At 39.7% G+C, this 22,345-nt stretch overlaps 3 protein-coding genes across 4 annotated transcripts; 1 reads left to right on the top strand and 2 right to left on the bottom strand.

The window, feature by feature from the left end:
- The first annotated feature begins 10,576 nt into the window (after nucleotides 1-10,576).
- On the top strand, nucleotides 10,577-11,763 carry LOC116213856 (universal stress protein A-like protein). Of its 2 annotated transcripts, none has more exons than XM_031548953.1 (4): nucleotides 10,577-10,970; nucleotides 11,044-11,159; nucleotides 11,285-11,403; nucleotides 11,521-11,763. In XM_031548953.1, the coding sequence occupies exons 1-4, from the start codon at nucleotides 10,766-10,768 to the stop codon at nucleotides 11,612-11,614; spliced, it is 534 nt and encodes a 177-aa protein (XP_031404813.1). In that variant the 5' UTR covers nucleotides 10,577-10,765; the 3' UTR covers nucleotides 11,615-11,763. The 2 variants fall into 2 exon arrangements, with proteins under 2 accessions (XP_031404813.1, XP_031404814.1); XM_031548954.1 differs by having other exon boundaries at nucleotides 10,584-10,970; nucleotides 11,053-11,159.
- A 65-nt stretch (nucleotides 11,764-11,828) lies between these two features.
- LOC116213854 (calreticulin-like) lies at nucleotides 11,829-15,433 on the bottom strand. Its single transcript, XM_031548950.1, has 14 exons — nucleotides 15,230-15,433; nucleotides 14,332-14,439; nucleotides 14,041-14,233; nucleotides 13,680-13,938; nucleotides 13,526-13,582; nucleotides 13,393-13,440; nucleotides 13,206-13,292; nucleotides 13,073-13,130; nucleotides 12,896-12,963; nucleotides 12,669-12,764; nucleotides 12,546-12,593; nucleotides 12,377-12,406; nucleotides 12,194-12,292; nucleotides 11,829-12,101 (listed from the first exon to the last, which is right to left on the bottom strand). Exons 1-14 carry the CDS (start codon nucleotides 15,333-15,335, stop codon nucleotides 12,090-12,092), a joined length of 1,269 nt encoding a protein of 422 aa, XP_031404810.1. The 5' UTR covers nucleotides 15,336-15,433; the 3' UTR covers nucleotides 11,829-12,089.
- Nucleotides 15,434-16,454: 1,021 nt separating this feature from the next.
- On the bottom strand, nucleotides 16,455-21,225 carry LOC116213853 (pyrophosphate-energized vacuolar membrane proton pump-like). Its single transcript, XM_031548949.1, has 8 exons — nucleotides 20,765-21,225; nucleotides 19,467-20,041; nucleotides 18,680-19,059; nucleotides 18,495-18,581; nucleotides 18,011-18,341; nucleotides 17,314-17,724; nucleotides 17,059-17,118; nucleotides 16,455-16,895 (listed from the first exon to the last, which is right to left on the bottom strand). Exons 1-8 carry the CDS (start codon nucleotides 20,991-20,993, stop codon nucleotides 16,689-16,691), a joined length of 2,280 nt encoding a protein of 759 aa, XP_031404809.1. The 5' UTR covers nucleotides 20,994-21,225; the 3' UTR covers nucleotides 16,455-16,688.
- Nucleotides 21,226-22,345: the final 1,120 nt, after the last annotated feature.

Raw genomic sequence — 22,345 nt, 5'->3', positions numbered from 1 at the left:
TTTTTTTATTACCTTTTTGCAGTTATTATAGTTGTTACTGCATAATCATTTTGGCAAATGGCAACGGATCTTAGTTGGGTGGTTGCAGAATCTTTATTGCTTTTTTCTTTCTTTTTTAATTATAAATTTAACAGCATCGTCTACCTTAATTTCTCGATAATTCTAAGACAGAAAGAAATGCAGTGCAGTAGAGTCGTTCTTGATTCAAGTGTGAGTATAACATAATCAAATTCGAGAATTTGAGTGTAAAAGCATCACTTTTTTTTTCCCCCGATCCGTCATGGTATACGTTTCAACAATAAGTCCGAACCTTCCATTAACTAACTCTTTTTTTTTTTTTGGTGGCAAGCCATTAAGTTATTTTACGCATGGAAGCCTAGGAGACAATAATCTCAGTTTGATTCAAAATGTGGAAACCGCAAATATGTTAGAATGTAAATTTAATTTATAATGAAAAAATAACTTCTAAAAAGGATAAGCTTGTTAGATACTATGTGAGAAGTTGAGATGTTACAACCGTCTAAGCTAACGAGTTTAATCTTTTAAATACGACGTGGATTACTTGTTCATTCATTAATATTAGGATTAATAACAAAAAAAATACTAAACTTTTCACATTTTAACGATTTTAGCGTGAATTTTTTTCTTTAGTCAATTAAATCACAAACTACCGATATGATGACAATGTTAGTACATTGTCAATTTCTTCGTTAATTTTAACATGAATTGCTGACGTGTAAATGACGATGTCACGTAATATACTGTGATTGATCGTTTGGGTTCCACATTTTTTAAAAATCCAAAAATATTCTGGAAATAAAAAAATAACAAAAAAAAGGCTGTAAGGCTGCAAGGAGGAGGAGGGGAGGTGGCCGGCAGTGGGGGCCTCGACGCCAGTCACCAACCCCCCATTGGGGTTGGGGGTTTTTCGATTCGGATCGGTGGATCCCTCATCCTCCTTGTGGCCTTTTTTTTGTTATTTTTTTTTTATTTTCAGAATATTTTTGAATTTTTAAAAGTGCGAGACCCACAGGCCAATCACAGTGTGTCACGTGATACCGTCATGTACACGTCAGCAATTCATGTTAAAGTTAATGGAGAAATTGACATTGTACTAACATTGTTATCAAATCGGTAATTTGTGACCAGAAAAAAGTATATATTAAAATCGTTAAAACGTGAAAAGTTTTGGATTTTTTTAGTTATTAACCCTTAATATTATTGTCACCACCTTATGTGACTCAAGAAACATAAGCATATTTGTGAATTTACTCATATGATTGAAATTTATCGAATCATTTTGGAATAAATAAAAAATATTTTTGGTAAGAATAAATAAAAAAAATCTAAGACATATTCGATCTCGTAAAGCCTAGCCATACCAAACTATGCCGGTTGTAGCCAAATTCCATCGAAGCAACTCTACAGGCGCTGGTCGTTTGGGGTACGTTAGGTGATTGCCTATGCATTACATATCTCAATTATACAAAATTTTACGAATAACGAAAAATTCATAATTAAGTCAGCACTTTCGACAATTAAGTAAATTGTCCAGAAACCGGTTGGAGCTGAGACTACTTGTATAAAGGGTGAGTCGCTCCTTGTTTTCAACTTCTGCCATTTGCTTCCCTATTCAAATTGTACATATACAATTTTTATTTATTTATTTATTTATTTTTGTGGTTGTTATGTCAAACTGTTCGTGACGTAAGAGAAGGATCAAATCGAATATATACTGAAACCTTAATATTATTTGTTTTCCCACGACATCAAATACGTGTCATCAAATTTATTGATGCATGTGCCTGTCCAACTATATGAAGAGGTACCAAGTACTCCAAATAAAAAGTGAGGGGGGAGAAATTATTATCTGCTTGTTGCAGATTCACAGTAAATAATACAGGATCCATTATTCTTCAGCTTCTTTTCGGATTAATTATTATAGGATCATAAACCTTCCTTTTTTTTTTTCTAAGTTTTTTCCCCTAGTATCAAAGGATTATTCGTGTTTTACCCCACTAATTCTTATGATATGGGCTATGTAAGCTCCTTATAACAGGTGAGTCCAATCACATAGACAACTTAGGTGGTTCGATAAATTTTACGATTACTCAGTTTTTGATTTTTATTAAGAGAATTGTGTTGTTTGACACCAAATCAACCCTTTTGGATTAGAAAATGACACTTAATAAAAGAGAAAAAAAGGGTACCCTGTTCAATTATTGTTCATAGGCCAATGCCTAAATTCTTTAGGTTGCGTTTGGTTTCATAGTAAGATTTTAAAATTAGATTTTGATTTTGATTTTGAGTGGTATAAATGGAGCCCACCTTTGACTTTGTATGTGTTATGTTGTTTTGTTGTTGAAAAAAGTGGTATAAATGGGGCCCACTCTTTGACTTTGTATAAGTTATTTTGTTTTGTAATGGATAGAGTTAAATTAGAATTGTGATTTTAAAATACCATCTTGAAACCAAACACGCCCAATTGTCCCGAGAATCAGGAAAATTGGTCAGATTTTTTAGACTGAACAGAACACTCCCAAGGATATGTTGTTATATCAAAATCTACCCAGAGAAAGAGAAGAAAAGACCGCATACTGTTCTGTTCTCAGTGGTTTCTGTTGTTCCTTTTTTTTTTTCTTGGTTTGCTCAATTTTCTCTTTTCCTGAACATTTTACTGATCAAAATCAGGATTCTCTTTGTCTTTATGTTGGTGAGAAGAGGGTCTCTGAAGGGCCGGCAGAGAATGAGAAAGAGAGAGAAATTGTAGTATTGCCTTGTTTGCTCCGCAGATGGGGGACTAAAAGGTCTTTTGTGGTCTTCATCAATCGGGTGGATCTATATGCTCCACGAGGTGAGACGACGCCCGATATTAGTGTCGAATCGTCAGTTAGAACAATGAAAATACAGTGAGTTTCTATAGAAAATTATCGGAGTAAATGAAAACTTGTGTAGATAATTGAGAGTTTTTGGGGAGAGGATTGCCTTGAGCAGTGTTATCAGAACCGGACCGGATGATGAACCGGAAGGGGTACGGGGTCATGGGTTTATGGGTCCAACCGAGGGTTCGATGGGTCGGACCGCTCGTTTATTTAAAATAAAATAAATATTCATATTATTAAAAAAATTATAATAATTAAGATAAAAGTATGATGATTTTAAAGAAATATAACAATAGTATAAGAAAGTATCTATATTTAATATTTCTTATTTCAAAATAAATATTTTATTTTAATAAGTATTTAAAAGTAGAGTTAAAAGAATAAAAAAGTGGTGGTGGCTTGGTTGGTAGTATGCTAATATGAAAAGTAAGAGGTCATGAGTTCAAATCCTTACACAACCAACCAATTTTTACATTAAATAGGAAACCCATAAAAACCCATAGAACCGGCCGGTTTAATGAAATTTTGCTTAAAATCGGCCGGTTCAATGGGTCCGGCCGTTCAAAGCTGCCCTTTCGGTTTTTAGGCGAACCGGACCGGACTTGGTGCCGGTTCCCGGTCCGACCGGTGGAACCGGCCGGTCCGGTCCGGTTCTGATAACAATGGCCTTGAGGGGCATGAACTCGAAGCAAGTACTAGGTAGGATCTCTTTACATGTCCAACTCCCAAACTCATTGAGTCACATTCTTACAATTTCAAACCTCCTATATTATAATCTAAATTGGTTATGTTTAGAGGTCGGGTTAAGGATAGGGATTGAAATATGATAAGATGGGATTTAAAATCCCATGGATAATGTCTCATTCTAGGGTTTGGGGCCTTGTATTATCATTTTCAAAAATATTAAATTAATTTTCGATTTTTTTATTATAAAAATCGGGAACACAGTCGAACCAAACTGTGTTGAGCGTTGGTGGCCCGATTTCGGTCACTGCCGCCCCGCGAGGTCGTTGGCGATCCTAGAGGGAGTCGGCTACATTGTTTAGGCACCGGTGGTTGGAATTGGGCCACTACCACTGCAGAAATGACCCACTATTTCTCTCTCTCGTCGAAGAGAAAGAGATGGGGCCGTGCCCCTATGCCTCTGCTCTCTCTCTCTCTCTCTTCGAAAAGAGAGAGAGAGAGAGAGAGATGGGAGAGCAATTTCGGCCATCGACTCCGAGACGAGATCATGGCAACCTTTGGGTATGCTAGTGACCTCGCCAAAGTGACGGTGGCTGGAGTTTGGCAATTGCTACCCCTCCTGATTTTTTGGCTTCAATGCAAAAAAAGAAGAAAAAGCTACAAGATTTTTGGTAAATTTAATGTTAGGATAGGGATAAGGTGAGATATAATTATTAAGAGATCCATGTAAGGGGTGGGATAAAAGTGGATTGTGAATGATATTTCAGTGGATGTACAAGATCTTGTTTGGATTGCCTGCTTGACTGATGCAATTTAGGCCATAACTGCAAAAGGCGAACATGATTGTATGAAGAAATTTTAACATGACTTAGTGTTATGGTGATAATTGGTATTTCAATTGAAGTGTTAAGTTTTTCAGTTCAAGTATGTAGTACTTTTACTATTTGTGATGTACTGCACAAAATACTAAACAATTGAATTGAAGTACTAAACACTTCAACTAAAAGTAAAAATAAAAATATACGTGTATTAATTACGATTATTAAAAGTACTAAATACTTGACTTATAATACTAAACATAAGAATTGAAAGTATCAAAAGTATTATTGTGACTTAGGATCTTTTTAACATGACACGACGTCACGGTGAAACGTATTAGTATTTTTAGTTTAAGTGTTTAGTACTTCAATTCAAGTGTCTAGTATCGTGATTATTACATATATTTATTACTTTTACTTTAAAGTATTTATATAAAATTTGGTAACGAAATTAAGTTTGATTTAATTTGATTTAGTTTGATTTAAGGGAATAAAGATAAAAGTAGTTGGGAAAAGTATGTGATAAAATTTGAAGAAAAAGATAAAAAAAAAAGAGTAATTATTGTATTGTTGATTTGAAGAAAACGTGTAAAATAATTGAAAGAATTTAGTATTAAAAAAATTAATTTAAATAATAGATAAGAAAAGTATAAGAGAGAATTTGAAGAAAAAATAAAAAAAGTAATACTTGTGTTGTTAAAGTAAAGTTAAATTAAGTTAAGTAAAATAAACTTTGTTTCCAAAAATAAATATATCTCAGTTCAAGTGTTTAATATTCATCACAAATAGTATGATTTAAACACTTGAACTGTGCTAAATATTTGAATTGATGTATCAAAAGCATCACTATAACGATATCGTGTTAGAATTCCCTGGTAACTTATTATCATGTTAGAAGGAAACTGAATATTGTGAATTGTAGATGATGTAGATATATGAAATTTATGGAAAATTCTTGGAGAAAAGGAAGAATAACTCATTGGGGTTGTTGAGTTGTTGAATTGAGAAGATGCTTTTTATGGCTAGATAGCGGAAGCTTTTTGTCTCCTTATGCAAAAGTTTTCATTGATTTCTCAAATATCGAGAATAAAGGCCCATTAGGAAGCTTTTTGCAGGCTAAAAAATAAAAATTAATTTTCGCCCAAAACATAAAAAATAAATAAATAAATAGATTGAGATTGAGAGAGAAAGAGAGAGAGAGAGAGAAGCGTGTGGGCCAAGGGAGGCGATCGGGCCCTACGGTTTCTGGGGTTTGGGGATAACGTAGTCGCGACCCATGTGCTGCCCCCCCCCCTTTTCTCAGAAGAGAGAGAAATGCCCTTCACGTTTCTCACTTCACTTTGTGACCAAAATTTTCCCTTTTTAAAAGAAAAAAATAAAAAAAGAAAATGGAAAAAGAATTTCCACTATTTTTCTGTAAAATTCTCCGTAGCTTAGAAAAGGAGCGAGAAAGAAAGAAAGAAAGAAAGAAAAAAGAGATGCTTTTTTTAAAAATAATTTTTTGGGTAAACTTCACAGACATTCTTCGTAATTTCAAGGACAACGACACCTCATGCTCTCAAAATTGGACCATACCATCCCTTTTTTTTTTTGGCTGATGTGGCAGGTTACAAGGTACCACCATAGAATATATGCTAACATGAAATTTTATTAATTTTTTAAAAATAATTTTAAAAATAAAAATAAAGTTGGATAACTCCCTCTCAACCGTGTGGGGGTGAAGGGCTTGGTGGTCGGTCGAAGGCCCTTGCCCCCATCCCCCAGGATTGGCCTCAATGGTGGGTGGATGGTCGGCGGGGTGGCCCTCCCCCAACCCCCATAACCGAGAGAGAGTCATCATTCATTCTCTTTCTCTTTGTTTTTTTTTTTATCCCCCTTTTGGGTTTTCCGTTTTTCAATTTTTCTAACGATTTAAAATAAAATAAAATAAAAACTAAGAAAAATTCATATTAGCATATGTGCCATGGTGGTGCCTAATAATTTACCTTGATTTTTTTTTGTTAGTACAACTTCATATTTAGAAACCCAATGACTTATGTCAAAGTTTAAGCTAGATCTATCCATTAAAAGATAAACATTTCTCGACTGTGAATTTTCTCCATCCATTGAGAGATCTTTTTATGATTACATATCACGTGATTTTCTTCTTCTTAGTTATAATGGATTCAATTAGAATTCAAACACCTCAAGATACATTTTTACGTTGAATCACACGGGATTCACGGATATAAGATATGTAACATGCTATTTCTTTCGGGTTTCTAAGGCGCTTCAGTGTGCTTAATCGGTTGGGGCACGATCCTATGTGTCGCACTGTCATTTTGGGTTGGGCTTGAATTTCGTCGAGCCATTCCGAGCACATTTCGGCTCGATAATTGGGCCTCCTATAGTTTGCCCAAGCCCCGGTCCCTCCAACTTGAATTAGGAAGGGGCTGGAGGCCCAAATAAGATATATGATTTAAATTCAACTATATATATATATATATATATATATAAACATGTATTCTTATATTTATATAATAATAATAATAATTATTATTATTATTATTGACACTTCTAAATGATGGGCAGTTTTTGAATCAAGCCGATGCATTCCCCTGCCCAGGCCCAATGTATGAATATGGCCCGCCAGAATATTGTCCTAAGCCCGGCAGCTTCAGGGCCAAACCTGTGCCGAAGCCCGCCTGTGTTTTGGCTAAATTGGTATGCGGCATCTCCGCACGACCAAGTTTCACATGTAGATTATGCGCCAGATATACTACTAGCTTCTCCCATCCCATAATCCATCATGAATATCCCGGGGCAAATGGTTTAGGAAGCACGTCCATGGCACATGAACTACTTGTTGGGCAAGCTTTGGACGGTCGAGATTCTGCAGCTACCAAGTAATGTGCCCATAAGCTGGTTATTGGCAATCGAGTGGATGGCTAGACCCATCTGGTTGTTTTGCCTGCGAGTCCGAGCTTTCGGGCCCCTGGAATTCCCTTAATATGTTATAGAAAGTATCTAGATCGGATATATTTTATGGGCTTGATGATATATATGTGTACTATCTTCCTTGTCCAAAAAGACTATAGTTCAAGAGAACTATGCTGAAAACTAAGCCTGGAATTCAAAAAGCTTCACTGGGACATACAAAATCTTTCCATCTCAATCCATACAACAAACTGATTATTGCTCATCGGGTCCTTCAAATTGAAACAAATTGAATTAGACTATTCGAGCGATTCGTTCTGAAGAAGAAATAGAGTGCGATGGAGAGGAAAAGCTGTTGTTCCGGGAGCTACAATGTCAGGAAGACTTGTGAACCAAGCCCAAAGGCTGAGCCGAAGAAAGAGGAGGTCCTAAAGCCTAAGATCGAGAAAAAGGCCGCTCAGGCGATTGTTAACGTTGTGGCTCCGAAGTTCGAGGTCGAGGTGAAGAAGGAAGAACCGTCTAGGTTAATGTTACCAAATAGATATATGGTAAGGGGTTGGTTTGGATGTTAATGGGGGCAAATATTAATGTCTTGTTATAGTTGAAAAGGCCTATATAAATATAACATGTTCCTAATGACCCATGTTGATAAATAAATGAAATGAATATCATATATTTTCTATACTTCGTGTTGTTGACAATTATCATTTTTTCCTTTACCTATTCTTGTCCACGAAAGTCAAAAGAAATCGCAAATTTGAGGGCCCGGAACTATTTTTTTGGTAATGGTATATATATTAAGTATATAATACACACACACACATATATATTTCTTTATGATGCCAGTATTGGTTACTTGTTCTCCTGACATTTCTTGCACCAAAAGAAGACTTTATCCAACAAAACGGAGAAAAGAGAAAATTTATGAAGCTGAGGGGTTTTTTGAACAAAAGATGGCCATTGTTCGTGGAACAGTTTCCGAGTTTATCAACGGATAGATTGAAACACATATTCTCGACATAAAAAAACACCGACAACTTACATCAATCCTTAATTTCTTGGATTTTTTTTATGATTAAGCTCAAAGATTTGATTCCAAGGCTAAGGATGAAGCTTCAATTTGCAGAGTTGTTGTAGTTTCCCTTTGATAACGACCTATACTCTTTATTATTTTTTAAGGTCATCAATATACTTTATTATTTCTTTTCTCTTGGTATTGAAAGTTGAAACATTATATTATTCGATAATGATGGTTAGTTTTTCTAATTTACAAGTAGAAGATAATTCCTTCACCAGATCTTTTTATTTAGCACAAACACATGTTTAGTTAAATCAGAAAATTAAGTCTCGAGCTTCTTTAAACTAAACTAAAATAATAATCTAGGGGAAAAAAAGAAAAACCATATATATACACTTTCGGCACATTACTAATTGTGCATGGGCTTCTTTCCTTAAGCCCATGGATTGGTACCAACCATCATATATTAACAGAAATGTTTTTATTTATTTATATTATAATAGAAATGTTTTTTAGTTTGGTCAACAATCGAACACTTTAAACAAAATACAGTAGTATTATTATGTTTATTATTTTGAATAATTAACAAAATTTGAAGACCTTTAATAAGGGGAATATTGGGCTCCCAAAATGCTCCTTAATTACCGGAAATTTTTAAATCAAAAGGGATTCTTGCTGATGGTTTAGTTGTACTTGCATGCGATCTCAATCTTGTTCTTTATTTGCTTTATTTTATATTTGGGTAAAAGCTAATATTCGATCTTACTTGTAGACATGTCTCCGGCGATTGAGATGAATATATAAATCAAAGAAGAAACAGAGTATACCCAAATCCCAATCGCGATTCCTCGCGATCATATGGATTAATTAAGATATTTTTGGAATAGGACGTTTTTTTATTATAAAAAGAAAGAGATTTTTTTTTTTGCGGAGAAAAGTGTACATATGTGATATATCCATTGGCTTTAGAAAAAAAAATTAACAAAAAGGGGCCAAAGACAAATATCTGGATGAGGTTACTTTTCTATGAACATCTCGATTTGGTTGACCAGTAGGAAAAGGTCAGTTCATCGTGTGGAATTTCTAAGGAGCAAGCGTTTTGGACAGGGATAGTGTCCCAGAAACTACCACCAGTGGCCTGTCTTCTTCATATACAAATGCACGACATACCTGCTGAAACCCAACTGCATTTAATTTTTCACTTTTGTTTTCCTAATTTAGTTTTTTCTTTTTCCCTAGTATGGTTGACTATGTTAAAAAAAAAAAAAAGAGGATGGGTTGAGAAAAATCTCACGGACAAGAATTCCATATGACACTTTCTTGCTACAAGTTTGATAGAAGAAACTTGGGTTCGGAATTGTTTCTAGTCTAACTTATCTGGGGGTTGGTCGGGATCGGTTGAGTTTGGATCGCGAAATGACAAATTGATACGGGTAGAGTTGAACTCCTGTCCTTCGGGCAATTGGATCATGAACGTTGAGAATGAGATGTTCATCTCATAAAATGGACAAGAAGAAGCCCTAACTAATTCTCCTATGCTTGCATGATCTTCTTCCCATATTGTTGCTCTTTTAACTCCGAAGTAAAAGTTTTTAAATTTGCACCTTCAACCCATGGTGTGATATAATCTCCGAACATCTTTACCGTGATTGAGCCCATAGAACAGTTCGTTTATGTTGAGAAAAAAATGATTAGTTTCAGAGAGCACAGACATCACGAGCTGGAGTTCGACCACAACACTCAACAATGGTTCATTAGAATATTCTCGCCGGAAGCAGTTATTGTGTCTCATGGTAATTTCTTCGTTATAACGGCACGCATCCGTACGAAATATTTTGATACTTTGAAAATAATATTTCGTACTTGTACGAAATGAAGTGATAAATATTTAATTGACTGCATGTATATTTTAGATGACTGCATATATGTGTAGTCGATTGGTACAAAATGTTATAAACGAAGTCTCAACACGTACAATGCAGTCGACTGTATTGTTCATGCGGTCGATTATGTCGGTGCTTTTGTTTCTCGCGAGTACAAAACTTTGTTCTACGACTAGGAAAACATTTCGTACCGGCAGCTGCTGAGTTGGACCCAAGAAAATCCCCGTGTCTCATTTCTCGCGTCTTAAGTTAAGAAACCACGAAAAACCGGCAAACAATATAAACCATCGGCTCAACCGGTAATCAACCGATACCGCCTGCCAATAGATTCTCAAAAAAAAAAAAAAAAAAAAACCAATGCCTTCATAAATTCGTTAACCCCTCTTCCCCACTTGCTTCCACCCACAGCAATACCAACTGCAGAAAGTTAGTAGAGCTCCTTTCGTTATTTTTTTTTTTCGTTGTCTTTGGTGTTGTTTGCTTAAGTCGTCGAGCACATAGCTGTCGGTCGGGCACGGGGTTGGCGGGTTGAGTGCGTGACAGTTGCGGTCGGAAGGTTTGATTATGGCAGGAGTAATGGCAGCGGGAGAAGAAAGGAAGGAGAGGAGGATACTGGTGGCGGTGGACGACAGTGAGGAGAGCATGTACGCTCTCTCGTGGTGCCTCGCCAACGTCGTCTCCGAGAACCCGGCCAACATCTCCAAAGACACCGTCATCCTCCTGTATGCAAAGCCTCGTCCTGCTGTTTACACTGCCATGGATGGCACCGGTGAGCACCTAGGCATTGCTATATCTTCCTAGTTGTACGTCCTATCCTATCCGATCATGTCAAATGTTGGTAGTGCTGGCAGGGTACTCGTTCTCGTCTGACATAGTGGCGATGACGGAGAGGTACAACAACAGAGTGGCCGACTCTGTGATGGAGAAGGCCAAGAGGATGTGCGAGGAATTCAGCGATGTGAGCCTCTCTTAACTCTCTATTGATCGACTAATAACATTCTCTTCTTTGCAAGCTCAATCGATCACCATCATGATTGAGAAAACATGTTCTGATTTGATGACTATTCTTTCGTGGTTCGGAAGGTTAAGGTAGAGACGAGGGTGGAGAACGGGGACGCGAGGGATGTGATCTGTCAGGTCGCGGAGAAGCTCGATCCCGACGTGCTGGTCATGGGGAGCCATGGCTATGGCATCATCAAGAGGTGACTTACTAACCTATTTCTCTTTGGACACAGTCACGTTTGGTACATGCAAATGGAATGGAATCAAATTTTTTTATTTTTGGTTAAAATTGAAATATGTTGGGGGAGTGTCTACAGGGCTTTGCTGGGGAGCGTGAGCTATTACTGTGCACAGAATGTCAAGTGTCCTGTGCTGGTCGTGAAGAAGCCCAAATCCTCTGTTAGTAACTGATGCTGTCTTACATTTCCTCTATATTTCTCGATTTCTTTGCCCCCTTATCTTTCTAATAGTTTTTGTAAATTTTATCCGGTAAATATCTTGCATGATGCAAGTGCTTCATGTTTGTACAATGAATGTTTCTAGTGGAGATTTCTACTACATATGCATTCATGCGTTCTTCTGAGCAAAATCTGGGAAATATTAGACAAGATCAAGGGAAAGGGCATTGCCAAGAACTGCTTCCTCGAACTGATGTTTATAACAAGACCATGTTCTCTTGATTCTTCTGAAAGTGGCTTAAAAGCAGTGAACGACGCAAGAACTCAATAGGTCACCACTCACCACTTCAGAATGCCCACTACTCCTACAGCTTTTCTTATCCTAATAAAACAGTTCATTACAACTCAATAATATTCGGAGGAAACACGAAAAATCTCGGAGACGTCAAGCTTAGAGATGGGTCAGCATATTGCTCTCGAGTCCTGGACTATAGCTCGTCCTGCAATGGGCAGAGGGGAGAGAATAAGCAACAAATGGAACAGATGAAGCTGCTTTTAAGTTTGTACTTAAGAACGTAAAACTGGTCCTTACCTTAACATCATCCTCCTCCTTGGCGTCAGCAGTTTTTGTTTCAGCATCAGAATCATCTCCAGCGTCGTCAGCCTCAGCGTCGTCATCTTCATCCTCAATCTAAGATGCATGAAAATATTCACGATTAAAACCCGACAAATGGGAGACAATTAGCCTGATCAAGATAGCGCTCAAAAGGCTTACATCAGAATCAATTGGGTCTTCCTTGGCTTCCTGATAACCAAAACCGAGTAGAGTTAGAATAGGCATAAATTAGTTTTCATAACATAAAGAAAAGCCCGCCCATTATTCCCAGATACTGTTCCCAAAAAAAAAAAAAACCAAAGATGTAAATTATTTTCAAGACCAATACCTCCTCCTCTTTCTTCTTCTCTGCCTCATCAAAAGCTGCCTTCTCAGCCTGCAGAAGATCACTTTATAATTAATTTCAGCCAGTAAATTTCCCAAGGAGTGTCTCTGAGGGGAAACTACTCACGTCCTTGTTCTTGCCCCATGTTTCCTCAGCAAACTTCTTCGCATACTCAACATCATCGCAAATCAAGACATTGTCGAACATGGTTCCAGATTTCACCTGCCAAATCATACATCTTACTCATCCGAACACGCACACGCACACGCGCGCACACACACACACACAAAAAAGGGGAAAAAGAAAAATAGTGCTGGTGTTCAGCCATATGAGGAAGATGTAGATATTTATACCTGCCACAGTTCAATTCCGACATACTTCAAGTTGGGGTAGACATACAGTTCAGGGTCATCCTTGTACTCTGTCAAATTATCTCATGTTAAACCATCATAAACTAAGAATGCTCCACGAAAGATGTAACGGAAACAATGATGGTGCACATAGAAATAGAAGAATAAAAGTTGCTAAACCTGGGTTGTCAATCATTGGTGCCTTCCACTTCCCCTTGTAGTTGGGGTTCTTAATTTTCTGCCAATATAAAACAGAGCAATGTCAAAGGGACTGCGAAATCCCATCAACAGGTCATTTTAGAGAGTAACATACCTTTGGCTTCCATGGACCTTTGTACTCAGGGTTGGGAATGGTAGGGGCTGTCCACTCCCCATCCTCCTCATCATCCCAGTCTTCAGGCTGAAATTACCGAAAGGCCTCACTTAGTAACAATACCAAACTCGGAGGACAAGCTAAGTCAGCAGCGCATTAGGTTCTCAAAAGAATTTAAGATGTCTACCTTCTTGGCATCAGGATCCGGGATCTCTTCTGGGATTTCATCGTATCCCTGCAGACACATAGCAAAGCCTTTTAGTATAAGCAAAATACAACGAAGCCAAAACAATGATGAAAAAGAATTCAGGCATAAATACCTCTGGCTTCTGGTCTTCCGGGTCATCAATATACTCCTTGTCATCCCAGTCCTCAGGCTGCAATCATAATTGCAGTTAGATCACAATCCCCAGTATCTTTAATCTAGTAGCTTCAAAAGAGAAGGTAGATGGAGTAGTTATCATATTTAATTACTTTCTTGGCCTCAGGATCCTTAATCTGCTTCGGTGGAAGAAGATCCCAGTCAGAGTACAAGCTACCAGATTGTTTCTCGACATTGTCAATCAGGATAGTGTAGGTAGCATCTGGGCGAAGGACAAAGGTATAAACATGACTGAGCTGATCAGTCTCGCATGGCACTTCTTTCTTGATCAAGTGGTTAGTCTCTTTATAATTCAGAATGGCATGGACTTTCTTGGTGCTGTGGCCACAGATATCAGGTCCGAACATGATACTGCAATAGATATATCACACCAATCAGCAAAAGTCACCAGCAAAATGGTAAGTTAGAGAATAAGGCACTAAACCGAATTTTTTCTGAGCTATATTTGGTTACCTGTAAGGAGTATCACCACCAAATTTCTTTTGATCAACTTCTCTGCTAAGAAGCTTCATGTAGCCACCACCACAATCAAGCTGTTGCTCATGCTTAACAGAGAATTGGAAGACTAGTGTCTTGTCTTTGTTGCTGAATTCAGGATACTCAGCAGATATAGCATAGAACCTGTAGTCTTCACTTGTTTGGATACCTGTCACAAGAAGAGGTGGCAACAAAGCAAAGCCAATCAAGAGCAGTCCTCAGATTAAAAAATGTGGGAGTTTACAGCTTGATGCACAAAACTCGTACCTTTGTCATTAGGGTCTCCATTCCATTTACCAGATGTATAGTTCCACTCTCCAGCCATGTTTTCATCTCTCTTCCAATCTGATATAACCCATCGCTTCTCCCAGCCATCTGCACCAATTAACATGAGAAAGCAGAAATTAGAAATGCTCCTAAGCTGAACGAATACCAAGACATTGGCTCTAGGTAACCTTCTCGTAAGTATCAAAGACACGAGATCAACTTCAACTCATTCACCAATTTATATCAGGAACCAATTTGAATTGCCCGGCAATTTCATCATTCATAATGTAAGCCATGGCACAGCATGAACGTCAAGTCTAAACTCTTAATGTTAGCAAGTTTAATCATGTCATTTATGCACTTTTTAGATTTCATTCTCTAAAATGTAGTCCAAACTGTGCACAATGCCAGCAAGTGCGTGTTAAGTAGAGCAACCATAAGAAATTCGATGGGGCATCCCACAGACTTTTGATTCAAACTCGTTATTAGATACTAAATTTTTGGCAATGAGCAGACAACCACTTCGAAAGGGTTTACCGTCCCATCACATGAAAATACATTTTCACGAAAAGCTAAAGAGCCGAACAAGTTCCAATGGCTACTGCATAAGCATGGACTCGACTCCAACATAGCACATGAATTCAGCCGAAAGTGAGTATATACAGAGAAATGGTGGAATGAGCTAACAGAGAGACTACATGATTTCCTACTCGGACCTATCAGATCTGCCACCAGAAAGCACTTTCAACAACTGTCCTTCCACAGATGAGATCGAGTACAACCAAAATGCCGACAATCGATGAACGACGGTCACAGAGACATATCGGAACTGCAGTGTACTGAAGCCAGTGAAGCGAAGAGTGAAAGTGGCGAAATTGGGAGCAGGTGTATGTAATACCTTCGAAGCGCTCCTCGAAGAAGACTCCGGCCGAGGCAATCACAACCAGAGACGAGAGAGCGAGACAGAGCAGCAGATTCGGTGCTTTTCGCCTCTCGATCGCCATTTCTCCGCCGTAGAGAGAGAAAGTCAGAAGAGAGAGAGAGAGAGGGAGCGGGAGAGATGGAACTCGGTCACTGTGAGTTGCGGCTCTTTGGCACTGAAATATTGGTCTTCCATAGTTCGTCGGAGGGTGGATGTGGCCAACGTTGACGTCCTCCGAGGACTCTCAGAGTGACGTGGACGAATAACTAACTACCATGTCATCTGTGCATGTCATTTCGGACACATGGCGAGGAGGTACTGGTCCAAATGTCGTGCTCGCGCTGGACGTTCTAGTGAAACGTGTCACGTGGTGATTGGTTCTGATCGACCGGGGCCCACTTTGCGTAAAGGGCAGTGTTATGATGATCTTCCACCGCCAGCTTTCATCATGTTTATGTATGGGGTAAGAATTCTACTTGTCAAGAATTTGAATTCGGGGCGCAACGAGGGCACGTGAGTTTTACCTGATTAATTCTTACGGTTCACATGTAGGTCTCTTAATTTTATGAAACAGTTCATTTTTGCGATAACAAACGTCTTTTAGATAGCATGGATCCAATATATCAAAAATTTTGAATAGTAATTATGATTCTTATTTTTCTATACCACAGTTTTCATTTCACTATCACACTACTACAATAAATATCGACTATGGCTGCATAACGTTAACTAGCACGGCTATGCCGGGCTAAGCAGGAAGGGCAGTTATCATCGTATGTCGACTTTTTCTAGGTCCATATAACTTGTAAAAGAAAAGATCTTATCCTTGAAAAAAAGAAGATTCTATTTCTTTTTTCCGAAGATTCTATTCCATTCCCCAACATTAGCATCTCTCTTGGAAAGAGAAGATTCCATTTCCATTGCCATATCCATTGGATCAGATCTAGAACGCCCTTGCATACACACAGAAGAAAAAACAGAGCGGCTAAGTCTCCTTTTGTTTTTCCCCTCGGCTGCCGGCGAGGCTCCTGTTCCCTCGGAACCGTCCGATTGTCCCCTTATGTTTAGCAGAGGACCCATCCATTCCGGCTACAGGGTAGGACGGAGGCCTTCCCCGGAGTCTTGATCTCAACAATGTAGTTTATTGGCACACCACATTTCCATCTCACTATAGCATATCGAACCAAGCATTACAACGGAGTTGGACAAAGAAAAATACATGCGTAGATTTATTTATTTGACGTGAAATTACAAATTAACAAGAACGTATGCAGCCGCGTCCTTCATTTACATCTCCAACCCACTAATTACAGCAAATCGAGAGTTTCACCTGTCGTAGCTGCTGCATCGATCATCGTACGTGTAAAAACAAACCCCCAAGGTTAGACTCACTGACGTTATTAACCTGCTCGTGCAGCTTCAGTTTCGGTGAAGTTTAGAGCAGCTTGAACAGCAGGCCTCCGTGGGCTGCAAAGAATGGGGCGAACACCAGCGACTCCACTGCCATGAGCTTGATGAGGATGTTGAGCGAAGGGCCCGAGGTGTCCTTGAGGGGGTCGCCGATCGTGTCCCCAATCACGGCTGCTTTGTGGGGGTCCGAGCCTTTAGGACCGAGTGACTTAGCGTGCTCGGATCCACCCGCCTGAATAAAATCGTGTTGCAAAAGATGGATCAAAAATTGCATTGCAGAGAGATAAGACCATGTTTAGTACATCGAAGATGGAGTTAAAGCAAATATAAAGCGTGCCTATTAGTCCATACCGAATCTAAGATATTTTATCCCGAGATATATGTAAGGACATTACCTCGATGTACTTCTTTGCATTGTCCCAAGCTCCACCGGTGTTAGAAGCCGAGATGGCGACCTATTAAAACACGAACATAGAAAACAATATATTATCATGAGCAATCACAATTCAACAGATGCTGCGTAGAAGAAACAATGACTAAAAGTCTAAACCATCAAGGAAAATTCGAAGAATGGCTTGCATAGTAGCAAGTGAATTAGAATAAACAAACTGCAGACCGAGAATAATAATGAACTCTCGAGTATACACTACCTGCACACCCGAAACAAGAGAACCAGCAAGAACTCCCGCGAGAGTCTCCACTCCGAACAGAGTTCCGGCAATCAAAGGAGTAAGCATCACCAAAGCACCGGGCGGGATCATTTCCTTCAGTGAAGCATCAGTCGAGATCTTAACGCAGGTTGCATAATCAGGCGTTGCTGTCCCCTCCATGAGCCCAGGAATAGTGTTGAATTGCCGGCGGACCTCTTCGACCATCTTAAGCGCAGCGCTCCCCACGCTCTTCATGGTCATGGCAGAGAACCAGTAGGGGAGCATTGCCCCGACAATCAGCCCAATAAAGACCTTCGGGGTCAGCACATCTACTTCTTTGATGCCTGCACGACTCACAAAGGCGCCAAACAAAGCAAGAGAGACAAGAGCAGCCGATCCAATAGCAAAACCCTGGCACATAAAGGCAGAAGACGCGGGAAGACTCGTTAATTCAAATGGTCTGATAAAAATCAACCGTCAGGAGTCAAAATTGTCATAAAAAGCATCATTGCTCAAACAATGTTAGCTTTAGAAACCGGATCGCATCAGATGGTTGGACAAGTTCGACCGGGAACTGTTTTCCTGGTTGATCTCTTTTGGAGAAGAACCAGATCAGCAAATGAACCAACAGTTCAGCCCGGTCAACATTGGGTTCAGTTCTCTGAGCTAGGCTTGAATTCATAAATTAATTTGTTACCTTGCCAATGGCAGCTGTGGTGTTTCCGGCAGCATCCAAAGCATCAGTTCTCTCACGAATCTTGTGGCTCATTCCTGCCATCTCTGCAATTCCACCAGCGTTATCGCTTATGGGGCCATATGCATCTATGGCAAGACCCGTGGCAATGGTGCTGAGCATCCCTAGAGCAGCAACTGCGATACCATACATTGCAGCCAAGCTAAAGCTCACATAAATGGCTAAAGCTATTGCGAATATGGGAATGATGACCGATTTGTAGCCCAAAGCCAGCCCGAATATCACATTTGTTGCTGCTCCGGTCCTGCACGAATCTGCCACATCCTGCACCGGACTGCAAATGTATATATGCTCAACTGTAAGCATCACTAGTAGATGCAAATCCATATATTTAGTTCACAAAAAACTAATTGCCGAAATATGTAACTTGCAATATTAATTAATTTGTTCGTATAAAAAGACTGAATCAATGTGAAGAATGAATCACCTGTAAGCATTACTTGTGTAGTACTCTGTTATGTAACCAATGACAAGTCCAGCCCATAAGCCAATAGCAACACAGAAGAACAAGTGCCTATCGAAAATGCAAAAATCGATCAAATCATATCTCGATTAAATGAAAGTTAGAAAAGATTCGACCCAAAGATGATATTCAATGAAAAGAAACCATACCAGTTCTTAACGACCTTATCAGTCCCGAAATTAAAGATGGTGAACTCCGACGGGAGAGCAAAGAAGCTGACCATGGCAATCCCAGCAGTCATCAGGACAGTCGAGATGAGGAGCTGGCGCTTCAGGGACGGCTCAATCTCACTCACGTTCTTGATCTCGAAGAGGTCGGTGGCAAAGAGTGTCGTGATCAGGCAGACCACAATCCCCATGGCACTCACGATGAGAGGATAGGACATGGCAGAGAAGTCATGGCTCACTCCAAATGACGAGATTGATGACACGAAGAGTGCTGCACATGATGACTCGGCATAGGACCCAAAGAGATCTGAGCCCATACCGGCAATGTCCCCCACGTTGTCTCCCACATTATCGGCAATGACCTACAAAAGTATTAATAGCATGTGAAATGAGTACTAATGATACAATCAAAAGCTTACAGTTCCATTGAAAAATGAACAGACATTAATAAAACGTGTGGATCTCCCTTCATAAAATCGTCCGATAGTCGAACCTCTCGAAAGTTCGATCTGACATATTTTTCCTTATTTTCCACAGAAAACTAATAGAAAACTGAAAATTCATGAACATGTGTTTTTGAACAAGTATCTGTTTGATTAACATCTGTACTGAGGATTGATAAGATGGTCGATTGCTGCTTAATCAATATGGAAATGTACAAACTAGTCCATAATTTCACACCATATCATAAGCAAACTAGCTGAAGAGATTCACTACTCACGGTAAAGCTGCAGACATAAATGAGAATGGTAAAAAAGAGAAACATTACCGCAGGATTTCGTGGGTCATCTTCGGGGATATTCTTCTCGACTTTCCCGACGAGGTCAGCCCCGACATCAGCTGCTTTAGTGTATATACCGCCTCCAACTCTCCCAAATAGAGCCATCGAAGAACCTCCGAGACCGTAACCCGTGATCGACTCGTAGAGTCCCTCCCAGTCATCACCATAGTAGAGCTTGAAAAGATTGATCGACACATAAAGAACCAAGAGCCCATTTGCAGCAAGGAGGAATCCCATCACCGCCCCGGACCTAAAAGCCGTGATGAAGGCCTTTCCTACACCTTTACGTGCCTCCAAGGTTGTCCTTGCATTTGCATAGGTTGCAATCTTCATGCCAAGGAAGCCCGAGAGGACGGAGGTGAGGGCCCCGAGCAGGAAGGCAAGAGTGCTGAAGAAGGCGTTTGCAAGGGCAGGTTTGCAGAGGTTCGTGGGATTGTAAGTGCAGGGCTCGGACTGCGTGCTGAAGCCCTTCACAGAGCCGAGGAAGAGGAAGATGATGAGCCCGAAAGCAACCATGAATATGCTGAGGTACTTGTACTGAGTGAAGAGGAAAGAAGTTGCCCCTGAAAGAGAAAAACATCAGTGATCGGAACATTTCTGATGTTATTCAGCCGAATATAATATTGAACCCAAAAACATAAAAAGAGCATGAATCTATTGCTAAGATTATTAGAATAAAACATCATAAGAAAACAAAAGGAAAGATACATCTATGTCCTCGACTAATTATGTAATTCTTTCGATGCTCAGAAGGAACAAAAATACGATGAATCTAGTAACGTTAAATATTAAAACATCTGAATATATAATTGCAAAACATACAAAAGGAGGAGGTAAGATTCAGTATCAAAAGATGGAAATCATAAAGAACATCCAGTAGCCTCGGGGAGAAGCTTGCTGAGGGCATCCTAACACCAAAAACACAGGAATTATCGAATCCAAACTGATCATGCGATGATTATATGATCTTATATTTACTGCAGGGGAATCGATCGAAGTACTTCGATAAATGATCTTCAACACCCACAATCTCGAAACCTTGATCCGCTAGGAAAACTTCGAAACATCATAATCTGAAGTCCACTCACAAACAACTGTCCTGTCTAGCAGGATTTTCTACATTTCCAAACCAGAGTGAAATCTCCACAAGCGAGAAACTTTACTATTAGCTCATCATTTCCCCTTTCCAACTGTATAATGGAACAGAAAACCCGGAAAACAGTTTCAGGAAAGCAGAACGCACCAACACAACACTCTCGCGAGAGACAGAGTAAGAGGAAATTTACCGACGGAAATGGCATTCTGAATCTCGGCACACTTGATGACGGCATCGAGATTGTCGACCCCTTCTTCCTCCTCCTCAATCAGCCGGTCCTTGTACCCATTGTCCGCCCCGGAGCTGTCGGAGACCTTCACCCGGGACACCAAGAACCACTGAAGCAGAGCAAACCCAATCCCGACAAGAGCTGCCGCCGGGATCAGCACCTGCGTTGCCGCCTCACTCATCGAACCCATGTCAGATTCTCCCCTTCAATTCTCCTCTGCAGTGCTCAGTGGCCTCCAATGCTTGTACCCAAAAACAAGCAGACAGTACTAAGGAAGAGATAAGGATGACCCTTTTTAACTTCTTCCGGGGTCTGTTAAGAGTTATCTTCGAGAAACTGCAAAGATTTTTGCGGGGCAGAGGAATCCGCTGAGGATGAGGAAACTGATAGTTGGGGGGGACCGGCAGACCGAGCCGGTAGGTTTGAAGATCAGTTGGGTTAGCGTCGGTGCGATACGTTCTTGATATATACTGCGAGCAGAAACAGAGGAATCCCCCCATTTTTGTTGCTATTTCCGAGCTTTTTCCTTGATAGAAAGTCGTCCCCTTTTTTTTTTTTTTTTTCTTTTTATGAGGTTCTTCGATGACTTTTTCTCGTACTTGTGTTGTGGATAAAGTTCGCCATGTCAGCGTTTTGGATGGGGGATCGTTAACGGAAAATAAGGTTAATCTGCCGGTGGAGGCAGTGGACGATGGTTGCAGAAGCAATGGCACGCTTCCGGAGTTTCGATTCGTATCATGTTGGGTCACCTCGGATCGATGTTTTTGAATTGGTTGTTACAGTCGCGTGAGAGTTTCATAAGGTTGAAACCGGGGCGAAACAAAAGCCGATGCCCTCTGGGCGTTGGTGTTGTTTCGAATTATCGGGTTTCCTTTATGTGAGTGTAACATGACCAAAATGAGTCCAGCATTCAGTGATTGAGATTGACATTTTCTTGGCATAGGTTCCATAGTTCCATTTCCACGGCATAAAGTAGCTTAGGAAAAGCTAGGAGAATCCTTTTTTTTTTTTTTTTTATCTTTAGCCATATCCATATCCTTTCCTAACCCTATCCATTTTCTTTTGGATCCGAAGAAGCTCGCGACATAAAAAGTTGGTCTGATAATTACAGCAGGGTCGGAATCATTGATTGAATTCCTTAATTAAGAACGCATCAATACATGAACTCGTTCTCTTATAAGTAAATATTCGTGCATTAGCGAGTTCAACTTGTGAGATAATACTTCCAGCATGGGCTCGATCTTGATTTGCACGAGTCATTCAACCCTGACCAAGCCATACATGGCTGCACGAAGTTTCGGATTCGGAGAACCTTCTTGAGGGTCTTATCACGGCTTTCGTGGTTAATGATAACTAATAAAGGATTCATTCGCAGCTAGCTTATCGACGTCCAGCCTAATTTCCCATTATGAATGGTAAAGAGGATTTCTTAAGTCGATCGAGAATTAGTTATTTTTCTTATTTATTTAAACACATGAAAAGTCTCCATACAACAATATTCGAGCTACCTCTAGCAGACCTTAGACATTTATTAGATAATTA

Source organism: Punica granatum, chromosome 7 (assembly GCF_007655135.1).
Source record: "Punica granatum isolate Tunisia-2019 chromosome 7, ASM765513v2, whole genome shotgun sequence".
NCBI classification, from domain to species: Eukaryota; Viridiplantae; Streptophyta; class Magnoliopsida; order Myrtales; family Lythraceae; genus Punica; species Punica granatum.
This window is presented reverse-complemented; position numbering and strand designations above follow the sequence as displayed.

What these genes read in the sequence shown, in the direction of transcription:
- LOC116213856 (XM_031548953.1), top strand. Translation starts at nt 10,766, where the DNA reads ATGGCAGGAGTAATGGCAGCGGGAGAAGAAAGGAAGGAGAGGAGGATA. An exon ending in CACTGCCATGGATGGCACCG is followed by an intron (nt 10,971 to 11,043) that starts GTGAGCACCTAG and finishes AAATGTTGGTAG; the next exon opens with TGCTGGCAGGGTACTCGTTC. An exon ending in GGCTATGGCATCATCAAGAG is followed by an intron (nt 11,404 to 11,520) that starts GTGACTTACTAA and finishes GAGTGTCTACAG; the next exon opens with GGCTTTGCTGGGGAGCGTGA.
- LOC116213854 (XM_031548950.1), bottom strand. Translation starts at nt 15,335, where the DNA reads ATGGCGATCGAGAGGCGAAAAGCACCGAATCTGCTGCTCTGTCTCGCT. An exon ending in TGGAGACCCTAATGACAAAG is followed by an intron (nt 14,234 to 14,331) that starts GTACGAGTTTTG and finishes TTCTTGTGACAG; the next exon opens with GTATCCAAACAAGTGAAGAC. An exon ending in CGGAAGACCAGAAGCCAGAG is followed by an intron (nt 13,441 to 13,525) that starts GTATTTATGCCT and finishes ATGTGTCTGCAG; the next exon opens with GGATACGATGAAATCCCAGA.
- LOC116213853 (XM_031548949.1), bottom strand. Translation starts at nt 20,993, where the DNA reads ATGGGTTCGATGAGTGAGGCGGCAACGCAGGTGCTGATCCCGGCGGCA. An exon ending in TCAGAATGCCATTTCCGTCG is followed by an intron (nt 20,042 to 20,764) that starts GTAAATTTCCTC and finishes TTTCTCTTTCAG; the next exon opens with GGGCAACTTCTTTCCTCTTC. An exon ending in CTCTTGTTTCGGGTGTGCAG is followed by an intron (nt 17,119 to 17,313) that starts GTAGTGTATACT and finishes GTGTTTTAATAG; the next exon opens with GTCGCCATCTCGGCTTCTAA.